Source organism: Photinus pyralis, unplaced genomic scaffold (genome assembly GCF_008802855.1).
Source record: "Photinus pyralis isolate 1611_PpyrPB1 unplaced genomic scaffold, Ppyr1.3 Ppyr1.4_LG5, whole genome shotgun sequence".
NCBI classification, from domain to species: domain Eukaryota; kingdom Metazoa; phylum Arthropoda; class Insecta; order Coleoptera; family Lampyridae; genus Photinus; species Photinus pyralis.
In genome coordinates, this window is record NW_022170596.1 from 10,499,786 (window position 1) to 10,516,610 (window position 16,825).

The 16,825-nt window shown below is 35.1% G+C and overlaps 2 protein-coding genes across 2 annotated transcripts; one reads left to right on the forward strand and one right to left on the reverse strand.

Annotated features, from left to right (window-relative positions):
* Positions 1-1,478: 1,478 nt before the first annotated feature.
* Positions 1,479-6,598, forward strand: LOC116171804 (endocuticle structural glycoprotein SgAbd-5-like). The gene is made up of 3 exons (XM_031488803.1): positions 1,479-1,630; positions 1,748-1,884; positions 6,281-6,598. The coding sequence occupies exons 1-3, from the start codon at positions 1,622-1,624 to the stop codon at positions 6,546-6,548; spliced, it is 414 nt and encodes a 137-aa protein (XP_031344663.1). The 5' UTR covers positions 1,479-1,621; the 3' UTR covers positions 6,549-6,598.
* Positions 6,599-13,087: 6,489 nt separating this feature from the next.
* LOC116170145 (endocuticle structural glycoprotein SgAbd-5-like) lies at positions 13,088-13,515 on the reverse strand. The gene is made up of 3 exons (XM_031486334.1): positions 13,507-13,515; positions 13,323-13,462; positions 13,088-13,274 (listed from the first exon to the last, which is right to left on the reverse strand). The coding sequence occupies exons 1-3, from the start codon at positions 13,513-13,515 to the stop codon at positions 13,088-13,090; spliced, it is 336 nt and encodes a 111-aa protein (XP_031342194.1).
* Positions 13,516-16,825: the final 3,310 nt, after the last annotated feature.

A 16,825-nucleotide genomic window follows, 5' to 3' on the forward strand; every position in this document is an offset into this window, starting at 1 on the left:
AGGACAAAAATGAATAAAGATGGTCAGATGTGTCCCGCTAAAGCGAAAACACAAATATCTACCCAAAATTATATGTCAAATTCACCCCCCCCCCTTAGTTTTGCCAAAAATATGTGTAAAAAACAGTTACGTGATGCTGCAAGAAAACTGCATGCTAAACCTAAATTTTTTTTAATGTAAGAACACGTGCAGGGGTTAATACTAGCATAGTGTAAGAATAGAATACACTATGATACTACTAGTCCGGTATTCCGATAATTTAACCTGCAAAAGGTGGTGTAAAAAATGTTATTGTTTTAAATGGTCCATTTGGGTCCAAATCACATGTATTTGAAGAGTGCACACAAATGTTTGCTCGGCACAACTTTTGGCAGCCAAAAAACCTCAAAATGTTTGGCATTTTTTTCAGTTTTTCGCTTAAAACTCGAAAACGGTCCATATTTTATGAATAGCGCTTATTTAGTAAATTAAAGAAAACAACATTCTGCGTCGATCAAAAAAATATCAAACAAAATCGGTTGAATAGAAAAATTTTTACAAGCGATCAAAAAACGCCGATTTTTTCCAAGGAATTTCAAAAATTGGTTCAATTTTAAATTGTTGGTACTCTTTGAACTCTCTGATTGATGTTCTTATCGTTCCTTTAGGAGCCACAACGCATTAAAAGAAGGTTCTTAGATTTTAGAAAAGTTGGAAAAAATGGGCGTTTTTTGATCGCTTGTAAAAATGTTTCTATTGAACCGATTTTGTGTGATATTTTTTTGATCGACGCGGAATGTTGTTTTTTTTTAATTTACTAAAGAAGTGTTATTCATAAAATAGGGACCGTTTTCGAGTTTTAAGCGAAAAATTAAAAAAAAGTCCGAACATTTTGAGGTTTTTTGGCTGCCAAAATTTGTGTGAACTCTTCAAATACATGTTATTTAGACTCAAATGGATCATTTAAAACGATAAAATCGTTTACACCACCTTTTGCAGGAATCAACCCTTCTGACTGCTCCGCATACTGGACTATAGCAGTAGCGCCAAATTATTTCGTTTGCATCGACTTTGCAAACGGTTTTTTAAAGGTTTCAAAAATCTTTACAAAGAAAATTAATTTTTGACTGCAATTACCATTACTTCTTTCCTTTCGCATGTATGTTTCACTAAATTGAATGGCCGAAATGCAAATAATAAGAAATAAATTTTAAGAAATGTGAATTTGAATATAGCAAGTATCAGAATGATTAACGTCGACTGCTTGATTTTTTTTTAATTAGTTGAAAACCTTCAACGCATAAATTCCGTACATTCCTTTTGATGTGTGAAAATAGCAAAGAAGATGTTATTGAGAAATTAATTTTCTATAGATAGGACCAGGATACACAAATTAATTACAATGATGAAACGGAATGTAATTTTGAGAAGATATTTGGGCAAGACTTTGTAAATCTATCGAACGTTTCTTTGAATTAGTACTTAACAGTAACCTTTTTTGGATCACGCAATGGCAGATTGAATTAACTACTTTTCATATATACCTTAACAAAAACGTATCTTCAAATGGCGATGGTAGCTTGTGACATATAAGTATCTTGGAAATGACAGTGATTCTTCAGTCAATTTTGTGCCGTTCACCATGAGAGCGGTAAGATTAATTTAATTGTGTAGTGGTGTTGGGCAATTTTTAAGTTTATGTAAATTTCATCATTTGAAATTGTCGGTTTCACCTGTATGTACCTACATCGAGCATTGTTTTGTTTAGATAATTGTACTATTTGCACTTCTGGGGCTTAGCCATTGCAGACCGCAATCGTCTTTTACGGCGCCCTTGGAAGCTGTCAAGGCATTCATCCTGAGTTTTGATAATTCTTTCGGTGGAGATGGAGAATATTCCTATAAGTAAGTAGCACGTACTATTTAACTGAAGTTATATCACATTTTACGAATTAGGAAAGATGAATTTAATTGAAGATGAGCCCACGAGCTGTGTGGCACATGGATTCTTACGAAATTTTATTGGTTGCTAATTAACATTTGCGTAATCGAAAGGATGAATTATAATAAATCCTCATAAAATGAGGTAAACAAAATTGTTAACCTTAGTTTCCTTGGATTACAAGTATTTAGGTTTATAAGTGAAAGTGACTACAGAAGATGTAGATGACCATAATTTATTAATTTCACACCTTCTTAGATATTATCGAATTAGTTACAAAATGATATTACCTATAGGAAAAACAGTATAGAAAGTTCCGCTAAATGTATGTAATTAGGTAGGTACAACGACAAATAACAAAAGCGTCCATGGGAACTATACCTAACCGTATGTATTGGTGAAGTATTGAGCGCAAAATGATGTAGCGTTTTTTTAAAGGTTAACCTTGCTGATGGGTAATTACATGTAACCCGAAATGCAAAAGGATTTAGGCACAGCAAATGGGTTTAGTATAGCATCAGGTGTTTCTTCATAACTTAAGGTTGATTAAACTTTGTAATCTTCGTATTACATAATCATGGCAATCAATTTGCCATTAGGCTGATTAATTTAGCTAGAGATCCAAAGCGTGGAAAGAGGCTGCTTTTAAATCAAGTTGGGGTATGACTGCAGATACTATATGATGACTGTAATTGTAAGGATGTGTGCTATTACTCTACATTGTGAAAGAGTATGTTATTCATGTGAGTACTAACTACCTAGTTAAGTAATTGAACTGCATGTTGTAAAGATTGCACTCGAAATTAATCAGACTATACCAAAATGGCAAAATCTGCAGGAAATGATCACTATAGGCGGATACCTGGCCAATAGGATATTGGGAGCTGTTAATATATCAATTTAAAGTGTGTTACAATAAATTATCGTGTGAATATGAATAATGGCATGTGTTCAAGTACAACCGTGACCCGTGTATTATAACGCCTGATTTCCTTTTACCTGGTTATACTAATATAATAATTATTTTCGTTTTTTCGTAGTGCGCCATACCAAAAACAAAATTATGTTTTAACAATAAAAATTAGTACAAGCTTTTTGTTTGTAATTATGACTATGCGTCAATTGTTAATTTCAATTTCTTTCTTTCTGAAACAATTTAGCTTCAAAGTTGCGTCTTTATTTTTAATAAAACAAAATATTATAATGTGATATTGTGTAAGATTATAAACAGGAATATTAAGGATATAAGTTAGTTTAATTTAACTTCTAAGAGTATTTATTGGCTGCCCTAAGGCACGTAACTAATATTTGCTTGCTAGGAACCCGGACTGAAATGATTTATCAGTTTCAGTTCCAGTCTATTTCAATTGGAAAATATCAGTTTCAGTTCCAGTTAGAGTCCGACTTGAATCAGTTTCAGTGCCATACAGTCCCACTTGAATCGCAGTTTCAGTTCTAGTCTCACAGTTTTTAGTCTGCAATTTCAGTGTGAAAAAAAAAGAAACAAAGCATATTTACATTTGTTTTATAATTTATTTATAAAAATACATGCCACCTAGGATTCAGGACTGAAATAATTTATCAGTTTCAGTTTCAGGTCCAGTCTTACCCGCATAACAAATGTCAGTTCCCGTTTCAGTTCCAGTCCGCCTCAAACACTAAATATCAGTTACAGTTCCAGTTTCAGTTTATCTGTTTCTATTTCAGTTTCAGTCCGAAATCAGTTTTAGTCCGGACCCCTGAATGATACCCATGTCGTTTTTATCTGGAATAATGACTAGCAAGTTAAATTAAATTAAATTATTGCACCTATACATTCATGCCCAAATATGTTAGTTTGACGTAATGATGTTTACGTAAGTTCACAATTTAGAACGTCTCTTAATTGAAACTCCCAAGAAACTGTCCAATAAAGAAACATTTAGAGGGCATTATTGCGGACCCCGACCTACGATCATGAAATTAATAAGGGTATCTTCCATGTGGATACACTTTAATAAAACCACTTTTGAGGGCGCACACTGTTCAAACTTGAACGTGTTAGAGAAGAAGAGCGCCGTAGAGAGGGCGCATTTTGCCCTTTCCATATGGACTACCTTATAAATTAGAGAGGGAAAGGGCATCTTCCATGTGCTCCCTTTTTCACATCGAACGCTTTTTTCGTATGAACCGCCGACTAGCCTTGATCGCCTTGCACATCCGAGAGAGGAAGGGCCCGTTTCGCATCTTTCCTGGGACCCCTATTCCGTTTCAACTGTCTTGAGTATCCAAGAGGGGAAGGGACACTCGCATCTTCCATGGGATACTTTTTTCGCACATCCGAGAGAGGAACGACCCCTTTCGCATCTTACCTGGGTCCCCTATTCACACAACCTCACATTTCGATGAAATTAACTGAACTTCTTATTAAGATATGAAAAATTTAGGACTTTTTCCGCAATTTTTTTTTGTTAAAACCGAGGTTAAAACGCTTAATTAAGGTACTTTGTAACAGTTTTTATTAATTTCATGCTCGTAGCTCGGAGTCCGTAAAACTCCATGTAACCGATTTAGATCCATAGATAAATATAGCTTCCGATTTGAAGTCAGATTTGTGACAAATAATTGTTAAACACATACGTAATTTTAACGTGATACTAAAAATTAGATGAGAAATTAAGAAAATGTCCACTTCAATTCAATTTCCCTCGCTAGCAGCAATTGTTTAAACACATAGGTAATAATTAATTATCCACCTAACCAGCAATTATTGCAAAGGGCCTATTAATCATTGTAACGAGATGAACCATAGTAAAAAAATCGCAGACAATTTATAGAATTTTAATTCAACGTTGCTTTGTAAAAAAATTATAAATAATTTATAACTTTTTTAATAGTCATTTCATTGAGTACGGAGCATAAAGAGTCGGATTGGCCCCTTGAAGTTACGGGAAAGGATCCAACTATGTTATTAATTATCGTCGCGGAATGAGGGAGAGGTCAAAAGATCAGAAATAATAATTTATAGAATTTCAATGTAAAGATTACTTTGTTAGGTTCTGCCCTTGAGGTTAAGGGAAAAACTTGTGATTATACAGGGTGATCTAATTTTAAAGGGCCAAACTGTCATAGGTGATACAGGGGCTGAAAATAGGCCGATTTAGGCTAATATACCTTTGTACCTAATAGGAGATTAACAGAGATACAGGGCGTTAAAGAAAATATTTTTGAATACGATCCTAGCACCAAGAGGCAAAGTGAGGAGTGGCATACTGCGAACTCTCCTCGACCAAAGAAAGTTCGAATAGGCAAATCGAAAATCAAATCAATGCTGGATTTGACAGAAGGGGAATCCTTCAGTACAAACTGTCAACCAAGTTTTAATAAAGACGTTCAGAAAAAGGGTTATTCGCATGAGACCAAATGGATGCTCCACCATGACAACGCCCTATGTCACCCTGCCCTCAGAAGGCATTTCGGTGTGTTATTCTTTTTTTCGGAATGCATTGAAAAGAGTGTGACGGACATGCTAAAAATTACACTGATTGAAGACTTCCAGCATAGCTATCAAAAGTGAGAACAACGTCCCATCGGTGCAGCCCAACTCTGAATAGTTGATCGCGTTCGGTTACCTACTAGTGCCGTAATCTTCGGTCAAATATTAATTTTTCTGTTTTCGTGTTGAAAAGTGTATAAGAAATGATAGTTGTGTAACACATTCGAATAGTTTATTGTTTTTAGAATGAGGATTTAAAAGGTTAATATACTGATTACTATGTCGTGAGGAAATCATTAAACTAACGTATACAATTAAAAAAGATTCAACACGAAATTCTACAGCTTTAATCTAGATATGTCTAATATCATTCACTAATACCCGTATTAGTCAATGCTAATATTAAACAAGTTTCAATATTTAGATTGATTTTATTTTGGCGGTGTCAATTTAATTCAATTCAAAATTTTTGTACAATGACTTCACTAAACATTAAACAATCTAACAACTATTTTGTTTGTTTAAATTGGTAATTAATCTCTACTCATTAATAAAGGTGCCATTGTTACTTGTTGTTCATCGCCGTATTATTGCCAAAATTTGTTGCCATGGATTAGCGTAAGATAAGCTTGTTTTGATTTTTTTGGTTCAAACGACCACGAGAAACATTATCTACTTTCAAACTCTCATCTGCTATCATAATTTTTGTTTGTTACTACTAAAAAGATTACTAAAGACAGTTGTCGAATACTTATACTCAAATATTACTTCAATATCTTTAAAAATCAGGAGTTTCTGAATATTGGAGTATGGCTTGCATTTGTCTCACTATATATTATGCTCAAGAAATGTCTTAAATAATTAATGTGGCATTCCAATTCTAGCGTGGAATCCAGTGACGGTCAAAAACGAGGCGAGAAGCGCTACATCCTGAATAAGGGCACGGAAAACGAGGAACCGGTAGTGGAAGGATATTACAGTTACAACGCACCTGATGGGAAAGAGTATGTAGTGGGATATAAAGCCGACAAAGAAGGTTTTCAGCCTGAAGGAGAGCATCTGCCTGAATCCGCAAGTGTTAAAAGGAGACCGCCCCAACTTGGAATACCTTCAAAGGCAATTGCTTCTCTATCCGGAGGCGGACTTGGTTAGTGCTTTAAAATTAAGTATTTGAATGTAAGCAAATAAATATGTGCAGATAACCTCAGAGTTTTTTTTAGAAACTTGCCCTAAGATCGGGACGTCGGGACGACTGTTAAGTTGGTAGCTAGGTATACAATAGATTCTCGATGATCGACTGATTTGAGTTCGATATTGTTTTGTAATTGCAATTAATTATTATCACTTGCAATACGTTAACAACTACATATGCGTAAATGCACCTTCAAACGTTTTGTTGGAGATCGGAAATTGTATTACATTATTGGTTTCAACATATAATGTATGTGAATAGTTTAGTGAAATGGTTGACTGAAACAACAACTTCATTATGTTTGGCAACAGAGGAAAGTTGATACGAGGGCTCGAGCCAGAAAAAGGGAAAATTTATGTGTTTCCTAAAATGAAAAAATATGCTAATTGGTGTTGCCTAAAATATAGTAACTTGTCATCTTGTATTTATTTTATATGCAATGGCCTGGAGACGTATTTACTAACCTTTAAATTTCATCACCACCATGACCTCATCCCTCTTAAAATTTTTAAATAACTTTAAATAATTTTTTTTGAGTAAACTGCGTAACTAAGCTGCAAAATGAACTGGCAGAGATGGTACTAATGTTAAGTCGTCATTACCAAGAAGTGGAGAGGCGTTACCTTTCATCATCATCATTAGATTTCTGCTAATGCAGGCCTCTGATGGCTTTCTCCACGATTCTATCCTCTGCGCTCTTCCCTTTACTCCTTCATACACTTCTCCCTCCTTCAGGTCGTTTAACCCATTTCATTCTCCCTGAACAATTATCTCAATTACTTCCTTCAACAAACAGTTCTTTCTTAGTACATGTCTAATTCAGTTATTTTTGTTCGTTTTATGATCTTTAACATACCTCTTTCGTCTTCTTATCTTATTAGTCCGGTTTGGTTCTTCTCCATGTCCCCATTTCAAACTTTTCCTGATATCTGTTCATTGCTGTCCATGTTTCACTACCGTACACTAGAACACTCCATATACAACATTTTACCAATCTCTTTCTTAATTGAATTTCTATCTTACTGCATAAAATCCCCCTCTTGCAATTAACTATTTGTTTTGCCATCGCTATCATGGTCTTAATGTCTTATTTACTTTTCCAACCTTTCTCTGTACCTAAATACTCTTTCCACTTGCTCTATTCTCACTACGTCTACCATTACTGTTATATCCTCCTGCACTTCCACTTTAATAACTTTTGCTATGTTCTTATTAATTCTTAGGTTACACTCTGTTTTGAATTTTTCTAACAATATCTCAAGTTCTTTTTCACTCTCAGCAAATACAATGATATCATCCATAAATCGTGTACTAACAATCCTCTTTCCTCTGAAGTCTGATGTCCATACCATGTTTTCTCATTTTCCGACATATTTCCGCCATCTTCAGAGTCGGTGTTAAACACTAAATAGCATCCTTGTCTTAACTCCTCTTCCAATATCAAACCAAACCGGTCTTTTTACAGCTTTGCTTTTTGATTCACATACAGGGATTTTTTTGTTAAATGTATACCTACATATACAGAGTGGCCCAACCAGAAGTGTACAGAGGGCTTTTAGGGTATTAAATTTAGAAATTTCGAAAAATCCTCGAACACGTCAATTTTGTATTCGAGGGGGACAACTTTTGGAATACAAATCACGAACGCAAGTCTTCACCCCTCTACGTAGGGGGCTTAACACCTAAAATTTTAAATAAAATCCTATGGCAAATGGCACATTATTTGAAAGCCCATTTAATCGTGATTACTAATCTGCTTTGCTTTTTAAATTCTATTGATTCGTTTCGGAGATATTCGCATTTGAAATCGTTTTTTCTAAAAAAACCAAAACAAATGCGATCTAAGTCACCTTGTATTAAAATTTTTAAATTTTTTCGAAATTTCTAAATTTAATACCCTAAAAGCCCTCTGTATACTTCTGGTTGGGCCACTCTGTATACTTAAACGGATCAAATGCATAGAGTCATGATACTTAGCATCACGGCATGGAATGGATGGCTGTAGGCAACCAACATTACACGCGACCAAATGGAGCTGTTTTTACCCACCATGATCAAATGTTGATATTTCAACCTAATCGTCTTTGCTATACATTTTTATGTTAAAAAATTACAATTTGATGCTGATAGTAAAAATAAAGACTAACAAATAATCAAGTTACTGTTTCCATAGCAGACGCAGATTATCATTTAAAACAAATTCATGTAGAGTTGGTTGCCCATTATATTATAATGTTTCATATTAGTCGTCTTTCTCTCTAGTTGGTTCTTCCAACAGTTTCTCCCAGTTTACCCATTCGAATGCCTTTAGAATGTCAACAAGGGTACAGAAAAGGTTTTTCTCTCTTCCAAATATCTTTCCCCGATCGTTCTCAGCACTCTAGTCTCAGTGCTCTAGCCACAGGCACAGCCCATTTTCGTAGATTAGATGTAGGTAGCTAGTTATTTCTTTGATTTCTATTTGTTGCAGACATTTCAATAAACTTATGACGATATTATCAACTTCTACTGCCTTTTCATCCTTCATTTCTTTTGTGGCTGTCATTACTGTTACATTACCGTTAATAGAATGCCGTCTCCGATGTTGTTATTATCTACTTTCTCTGCGCTGTTCTGGTTTATTCATTGCTTGATATAGCTCCTCCATAATTATATTCTTTCCATCTTCCCAATACTTCGCTTGCGTCTGTCAACAATATCCTTTTTGTGTATTTCTATCCCTGCCTTAGTTCCACCTTTTTCTGCCTATCTAGCGTATTTTTCTTTACTTTATTGTATAGCAAATCATTTCTCCAGTTCTTCAATTTTACTACACCCCGTTTCCAACCATGCTGTTATGTTAACTGTCCTTAAATATTTAGCTTTCCTCCATTTTATTCATAATTTTTGTTGTTATCGAAGGTTTCTTTACTCTTAGCCCCTTACTGAAACCGATTCACCAACCAATTTTTATTACACCTTCCGCTATCCTCTTCCAATGTTTCTCCACACTTTCCCCGTCCTTGGTGTTCCACGATTTCATATTTCTTTCTATTTTACATATTAATATTTTATCTTTGTTTAATTCTTTCAACGTTTTCAAATTCCATTTTGTACTATCATCAGTTTTCTTTTCTATTTACAGTCTTATCTCTAAATCTGTAGCTAAAAGAATGTGGTTGCTGAATATATAAGCTCATGGGTAGCCCACAAACTTTCTTGACTCCGCTCTTATATCTACTTTTTACTAATATAAAATCTCCTTCCTAAATATGTCTTCTGGTGCTTTCCAGGTGTAGCGCCTTCTTTTATGGTTTCCAAACCATGTGTTCGTAACAATCAAATTATTTTCTTAGCAAAACTCAATCAACTTATCTACTCTTTCATTTCTTTCTCTTTTTTCACACTGACATTCTACTTTCCCTTTTCAATCTTACAGCATCGCTGTCCTTCCCTACTAATTATTCCTCTAATCAGTTCGTCCAGTTTTTCTATTTCTTTACCGCCACGATCATTTGTCGGCATGTATACATGTGGATAGTTAGTATTGTTCTTCGTACCACATCTACTTTCATTGCTATGATTCTATCACAGTCGTTTATTGCTTTGGTAACCGTTGACTGCACCTTCTTATTAATTAATAAATTATTAATAATTTTTCCTTTTTCCATCTCCACTATAGTAAAGGTGAAAATAATGTTCTTCATTGCCTACTCCACATTCACCCCATCTCACTTCACTGACACCAATAAACTTTACACTAGTTTTTAGCATTTTAGCAACGTTCCACGTCCCAAAATAATCATATTCTTCTCTTTCTTCTGGGATGCACACATCATATATTTCTCCTCCCCGAAATCCGATTGAGGAGATCTGTGGCCGTTTTTTTATTTCTCATTGCTGTCACCATCAACTTGGGATATCAAGTTTGCAGTGGTTTCCCGTTTCCTTCTGCATCCTATACCGTTGACTTTAGTTGTTCATCTGCCTTTTGAAGAGATTTATCTCTACAAGGACAAGCGGATGTCCTTCTCTCAACTGCTCTTCCGCCATGAAGCCGTTGGCACTTGATGAGAGTTGAATAATTGTGGATGGTTTACAAATAGTCAAAGTACCGCTGTATCTGTATACAGCGGGTCTAAGGTAAGGATGTCTATCATGGGGATCTCCGAAACCATAGAAGATAAGACAAGGTTATTATCATGCTTTAAAGAAAACCAGAAAATCCCGATTACTTCCGAAGATAATATGCAAGGAAAATCGAAATTTACCAATGTTTTTTTTATTTTTTCCTGATGTTATTTGAACAGATACAAAAAAATGAAACACACTTCCTCATTTCCATTTTTGAGCTGTATAAGATCCCGTTAAGAGATTTTTAACCCAACGCTTCGTTTTGGCGAAATCATCATCAACTTTTTTTTATATGGCCCGTAAAAAAAAGTACATACTGTATTGAGTAGCATATTTTATTACGAATACAACGATATACGCTACATAACAAAACATAAGATGAAAACTGCACCCGCGTACGAGAATACCTATCCGACAACTTTCCTGGAGAATGAAAAATTTGTATATTTAGGGCCGATTCTACAATGAAGGTATATACCGAGAATAAGCTATACCTAGAATAAATGTCGACGGTTGCGTGGGTTACCATTTTGTCAACCAATGGCATACATGTTGCTATGGCAGTTATTCCAAGAATATCTTATTCTCCGTAAAAGTGTAATTGTAAAACCGGCCCTTAGTAGTCTACTGACTGACAGCAATGTAACGTTTACATCTGTGACAGTACATTCTAAACTTGTCAACATTTGTGCACCCAAAACCCAAAACAACACCACGAGTTCCCTGGGACAAGGTTTGCGCTGAAACACGGAGAGTAGGCAATATTCACAATCGATCAAGCGAATCGAATTAAATTGCACAGAGCAATTCGCTGCATCGAACCATTCTATTCATACGTATTAACCACATTTTTCCAGAAATCGGCGGGTTTTTCACATGGAAGATGAACAAAACACAAAGCATGATTAACTTCAGTTTTGTTATCGTTCCTTCAACTTTACCGGAATTGATGCATACTGAGTCGACGTAAATTAGACCTAGCTCCCGGTGATTACTTTACTATGCGCTTGAACATATCCTTGTGCTCCAAATATGCCTATACAGCAAAGGTAAAGTTCTCTAGATCCATTAATTTTTGATCGCTCGAACTCTACATCCGAATGTTTCTCTCTTGGTTCGCCGCAATGAGTTCTACGAATGCACGAAACCGAATGCTTTAATTCTGTTCCCCCTGGACTTTTCCATACTCATCTTTTAAATTTACAAAACCACCCACAAAATGGCGCCAAGTAATTAAATCATGAAATAAACGGATTCCTGCAGCTCCACAAACCAAAACCGCCCAAAGGCCGTCTCTTAAAAACCCATGGTCGTTTAATATGATATCATTCTGGGTACTCCTGACTGGGCACGTAAAACTCATTAAGAAGTATTATTGCCTGGTAACGCCCATCCGACTGGCGTCAGTAACTTTCCCAACCCCTAAACTGTCATGGCGCACAAGCAAAGTGTGATCCATGAAATTATAGAACGCCAAATCTATTCGAAACTATTGACTTTTAAAACTATGAACAAAATAAAAATTTTGTAGAGGCGACCATCTAATTTGATGAACATGAGTCTCAACATACGCAATGCCTGCGTTGCCCTAACGAAGTAAAAAAAAACCTATTGGAGGGCTACCGTTACATCTCATGATACTTAAGGAAAAACTTTGAAATGTTAGAAATGACTTACATATACACTCAAAAACAAAGTATTTTATGTTTTATTTATTATCCCTCTCTTGTTTTGGGCCCTCAATAGGGTTGCGCCCAATTACAGAGTGACCCGCGTAATGCTTTTTAGAGGTACCTCTGTAGAGGCTTTTAAATTGTTATATACTACCCCGGTATTTACCTCACGAATTAGGAAAACTGCAGGAAAACCTAATTCGGAGTAGCCGGCAGAATGCTTGAAACTGGATTAAGGTAATTTCTATCTCTGCCACAGATGAAATATTCACCTCAACCCAGGTTCGAACACCCGGCCTCCAGATTTATAGTCCAACGCTCTACCACTGGACCATAACGCCGGTATATAGTATGAGAACAACATGAATCTAACTCAAACAACTACTGATCTGAGAAACGCATTTATATGGGTGATGACAGAAGCATAATTCCAAAGTAAGTTATCGAATGGAGAAGTAGAAATCCAGACAAGTTAGAAAAAAGGTGTGAAAGAAAAGAGATCTCTGGTCTTCATGGGTAGGATGAATCAAATCAAAACACTACAAATTCTGATGTGCTAATTTATGTCTTATACACTACAATATCCTTTCATATATTGAGACAAGCGATTTACAAATGACGGTCACCCGTATCTACTCTGTAGATATTAATTATGTACAATCATCTTACAACTTAATCAGCAGATACCAATTCTAGATGAATTGATGCAAATGTTAATTTTTAGGAATATGCGATCCAACGGCTCTGTACCCGTTTTCATCGGCAACATAATTCACTGTGTACGTTACCCCATCCGTTCCAATGTAGCTGTACGATCCCTGAACAACAATTGCTTGGTTCGAACCAATTGTCCTCAGTTCTGCCTTCTCCTCTCTGGAAATGCCGTCACTCGTTTGGTATCTGTTACAAAAACTGTTAAATTCAAACAAAGATGGATGTCATACTTACAAGAACTGATAGTCGCCTACCCCTATATTGTTATTTTCTTGGCGTAGAATGGTAGCACTCGGTGAGTCGAAATGCGTGCCCTTATTGTGATATTGGGGATTTGCTGCAGCGACCGACATGCAGGCAACGATTACGCACACCTGAAACACAAGCGATATTTAGCGCAAAGGATCTTTCAACTTACAATTTTCATTTTTTTCTGTTTTTCGTAGCAACTCACAAGTAACTGAGATCTGCCTCGGGGAATGTTTCCTTATATAACGTCAAAAACCTACCTTCCGGTAATTATCAGAATCGCAACCCATCATCTTGTTTATTATTTCCTTCTTTGTCGAAAGAAAACGAAGATTTATCTGTTTGTTGAAGCATAACTCGGCGAAGTCTGATCCACTTCGGAGGAATGAGAACACCGCGAAACCTTGTAATACATTGTGATCTATTGTTTACTAGTGGATGGATTTTTAAATGTACTTTACCCTTTCGTTCATGCTTTCGTTCAAATTCATACTGTAGCATTTTTTTTGAATTCAGATCGAGGAGTAAGTCGAAATCCATCGCTTACCGAAATTTGGATAATAAATTATAGTTTGATGCTTCTCATTACGTTACAACAAACTAATATGAAGAACTTCATTTATAAGTTTATTCGAATACTCTTCCGAGAGCGTACCCTAAACATTTATTTATGTTAAAAGCACAGAATTACTCTTTTCTAAAAGGTATCACCTTCAACAGTCTTAAGGTAGACTAGGTAGGTACATTAAGTTGTTCTTCTGCATTAATTATTTGTTTTAGTCTAAAGTCTGAGACTTGCTTTACAAGTTTGTATTGCAAAAAGTGCGTGGGTTTTCGTGTCCTTTCTAATGTATTTTCCAAGACGATGCAAATTCGAGGGAATCTATTGTCTGGGGTGTTTCAACGCGAAAATAACGAATCTAAAAGTAGTTGCACCACAAAAAATGTCGGAATTTAGTGAAACTTGGTAAGTACAATCTTGATACCGCTTAGGATAGCATGGGGATGACTTTAAGATTCCGTATAGAAAATGTGAAAATTCGGAGCCGATTAAAAATTATTCGTAGTATTCATTCTTCAATTATTATGGATTATGTAACATACTTGAAAAGGGAATGAAATACTCTCGTTAAACATGTAAACATCCGATATGAGCTCCATTTAACAAAAAATGCGCCAAAAAACAGTTGCCATTCATATACAGGGCGAGTGTTACAAGGCGATATTTCGAAAATGATTTTAAATATTTTTAATTTTGGTGACCAAGCGGATATGGGGGATAAATTTTAACACGTTTTTTGTAAATTTTTTTCTTTTCTCAATGTTAGGGGTGGGGAAACATTTTAAATAAAATGTGCTAAGTAATATTTTTTGTTTAATTATTTCCATGATTACGGAGGTAATAATTCAATGTTCAAAGGAGAACTCGATGGAACGAAGACAGGGCAGTTGGATTTTTAGGGGCGATAGCTATTGATCCTCATGCGGGTTTCAGTAAGCTGGCTAGTGTTAAGGGAATTTAAATAAAATGTAATTTTAACATTTAAGATAGCAGTTACGCCCTCTGGCGGTCATTTTTAGAACTTGATAATATTTTCCTGCGATTCTTCATAACTGATTTACCCCATAATTTGTTTTACCCCTAAGTCATACGACGAACGGTTCACGAGATATGGCCGAGGAACAGTCTTATTGGGTACACTGAAGATCATCATTAGAACCAGCAATTAGCATAATAATCATGAAAAGAGGTCTGTGTAATGTCAAGATTGTACAAAGTGTTTGAAAGGTAAATAGCATTTTTTTAATGCCATCTGTATACTGTTTGATTAATATAAAATTTCTTTTGGTTAGATTCATTTTAGGTAGTATTGTGGAAAATTAGGATTTAATTTTAGATTTAAGGTGTTTGTAATTGTTTTTAATTTTTTCCACGTGTGTTTATGACCGCCGATTTAGCATTATCAGGGATAAGAAGGTAAAGAAAATTCCGATATCGTAATAATAAATAATCAGCGACAATCTGCTTTTGAATGAATATCCAAAAAAAATTCTCGGGCGTGAAACGGGGTAATCGATTTAATTCGAAAAGAACCTTTTATTGTGTATGCTATGGCTCAAGAATTAATTTGTTCAAAGTTCAATTGAGAAAATATTACAAATTCATGTGTCTATTCGGTTCATGTTTTTAAATAAATGATTGTCGTGGTGTATTTGATTGTTATTCACTTCTAAGGTAAACTAATAATATCAAAATATAAAATATATTAGCCAAGTTTTTCTTGAAAAATTTGTGAAAAGAAAATGTGATTTGAAAAGAGAGCATCGGAAATTTCTTAATCAAGATATTCAAAAGGTTGTGGCGATTTGGTGTTTGATTTGGCCAGCAAACTTTTCAATTAATACAATTACAAATTGAAAGGTAATTTTTCAGGAACAAGAAGAACTTATACACTATGTAGTTTTGCATTTTTCAATAAGAGCTAGCCGGGATAATTTAGAAAATTTATTAGAAATTTCTATTTATTGATAAAGAATATGAAGCCCGATATGAAGCCTATTTCAACCTTAAACCATTCATCTCGCCCATACGCGTCAAATATTCCACCTTGAGTAACAATTAGATACGTTTGGTCATCTGCTTCCAACAAAAACTGCATTCATCTGACTTTCGTCTAACATAAATACATAGGTACACCTGTTACATTCGTAGTTTTCCATCGAGTTTTCCGCCTTTCCTGTTGCAAAAGCTTCTTCTAAAATTGAGGGGGAGGGGGTCCAAATACATACAGTTTCTATATAATGATGTGGCGATTTGGTTTAATGAAATTTTAAATTAATACAATGAGCTACTTCATGTAAGAAGAGAATATGCTAGAGGGATTATCTTGAACGAAGTGTACTATCATTGAGTAATTAAATATGAACTCAACGGTACTATAGTTAATTTTATAAACCTCGGCTAAAGTTCGGCTTCTAATTGAATTATTTATATAGGTACCTACATACAATACAATACATTTAGTTAATAAAATAAATTGAATTGACGCATCTCATAAACTTTCATTACATTTACATCTATCAGTTCTGAAGTTAGCTAACCGTATGGCTTCATTGCTGTAATATTACGTAGCATCCTCAACACCTTGAACCCCTAGGCCATAGCCTACTGTACCTTATATAAACTACCCCACTTTAAATAAAATATATTAATTTAAGATTCAGGAAATGGGAGTACATCTACAAGTTGTCAAAGAAATTGGGCCTTTTGCATGGCTGTCAGTTCGTTTTTTTTGTGGAAACCCCGCAGCTTTACCGAATGAATAATGATATAATCATTGTACCTATCAGACGGTGACAGAGCACAATGAATTTTCGTTCAGAAAACAAACAAATAGGTGACCATGAACTAGTCAATTGTCGAGGTAAAGTGTGTACCCTCTCACTTATAAATCCATTGCAACATTCTTGATGAAAAATTACCATAT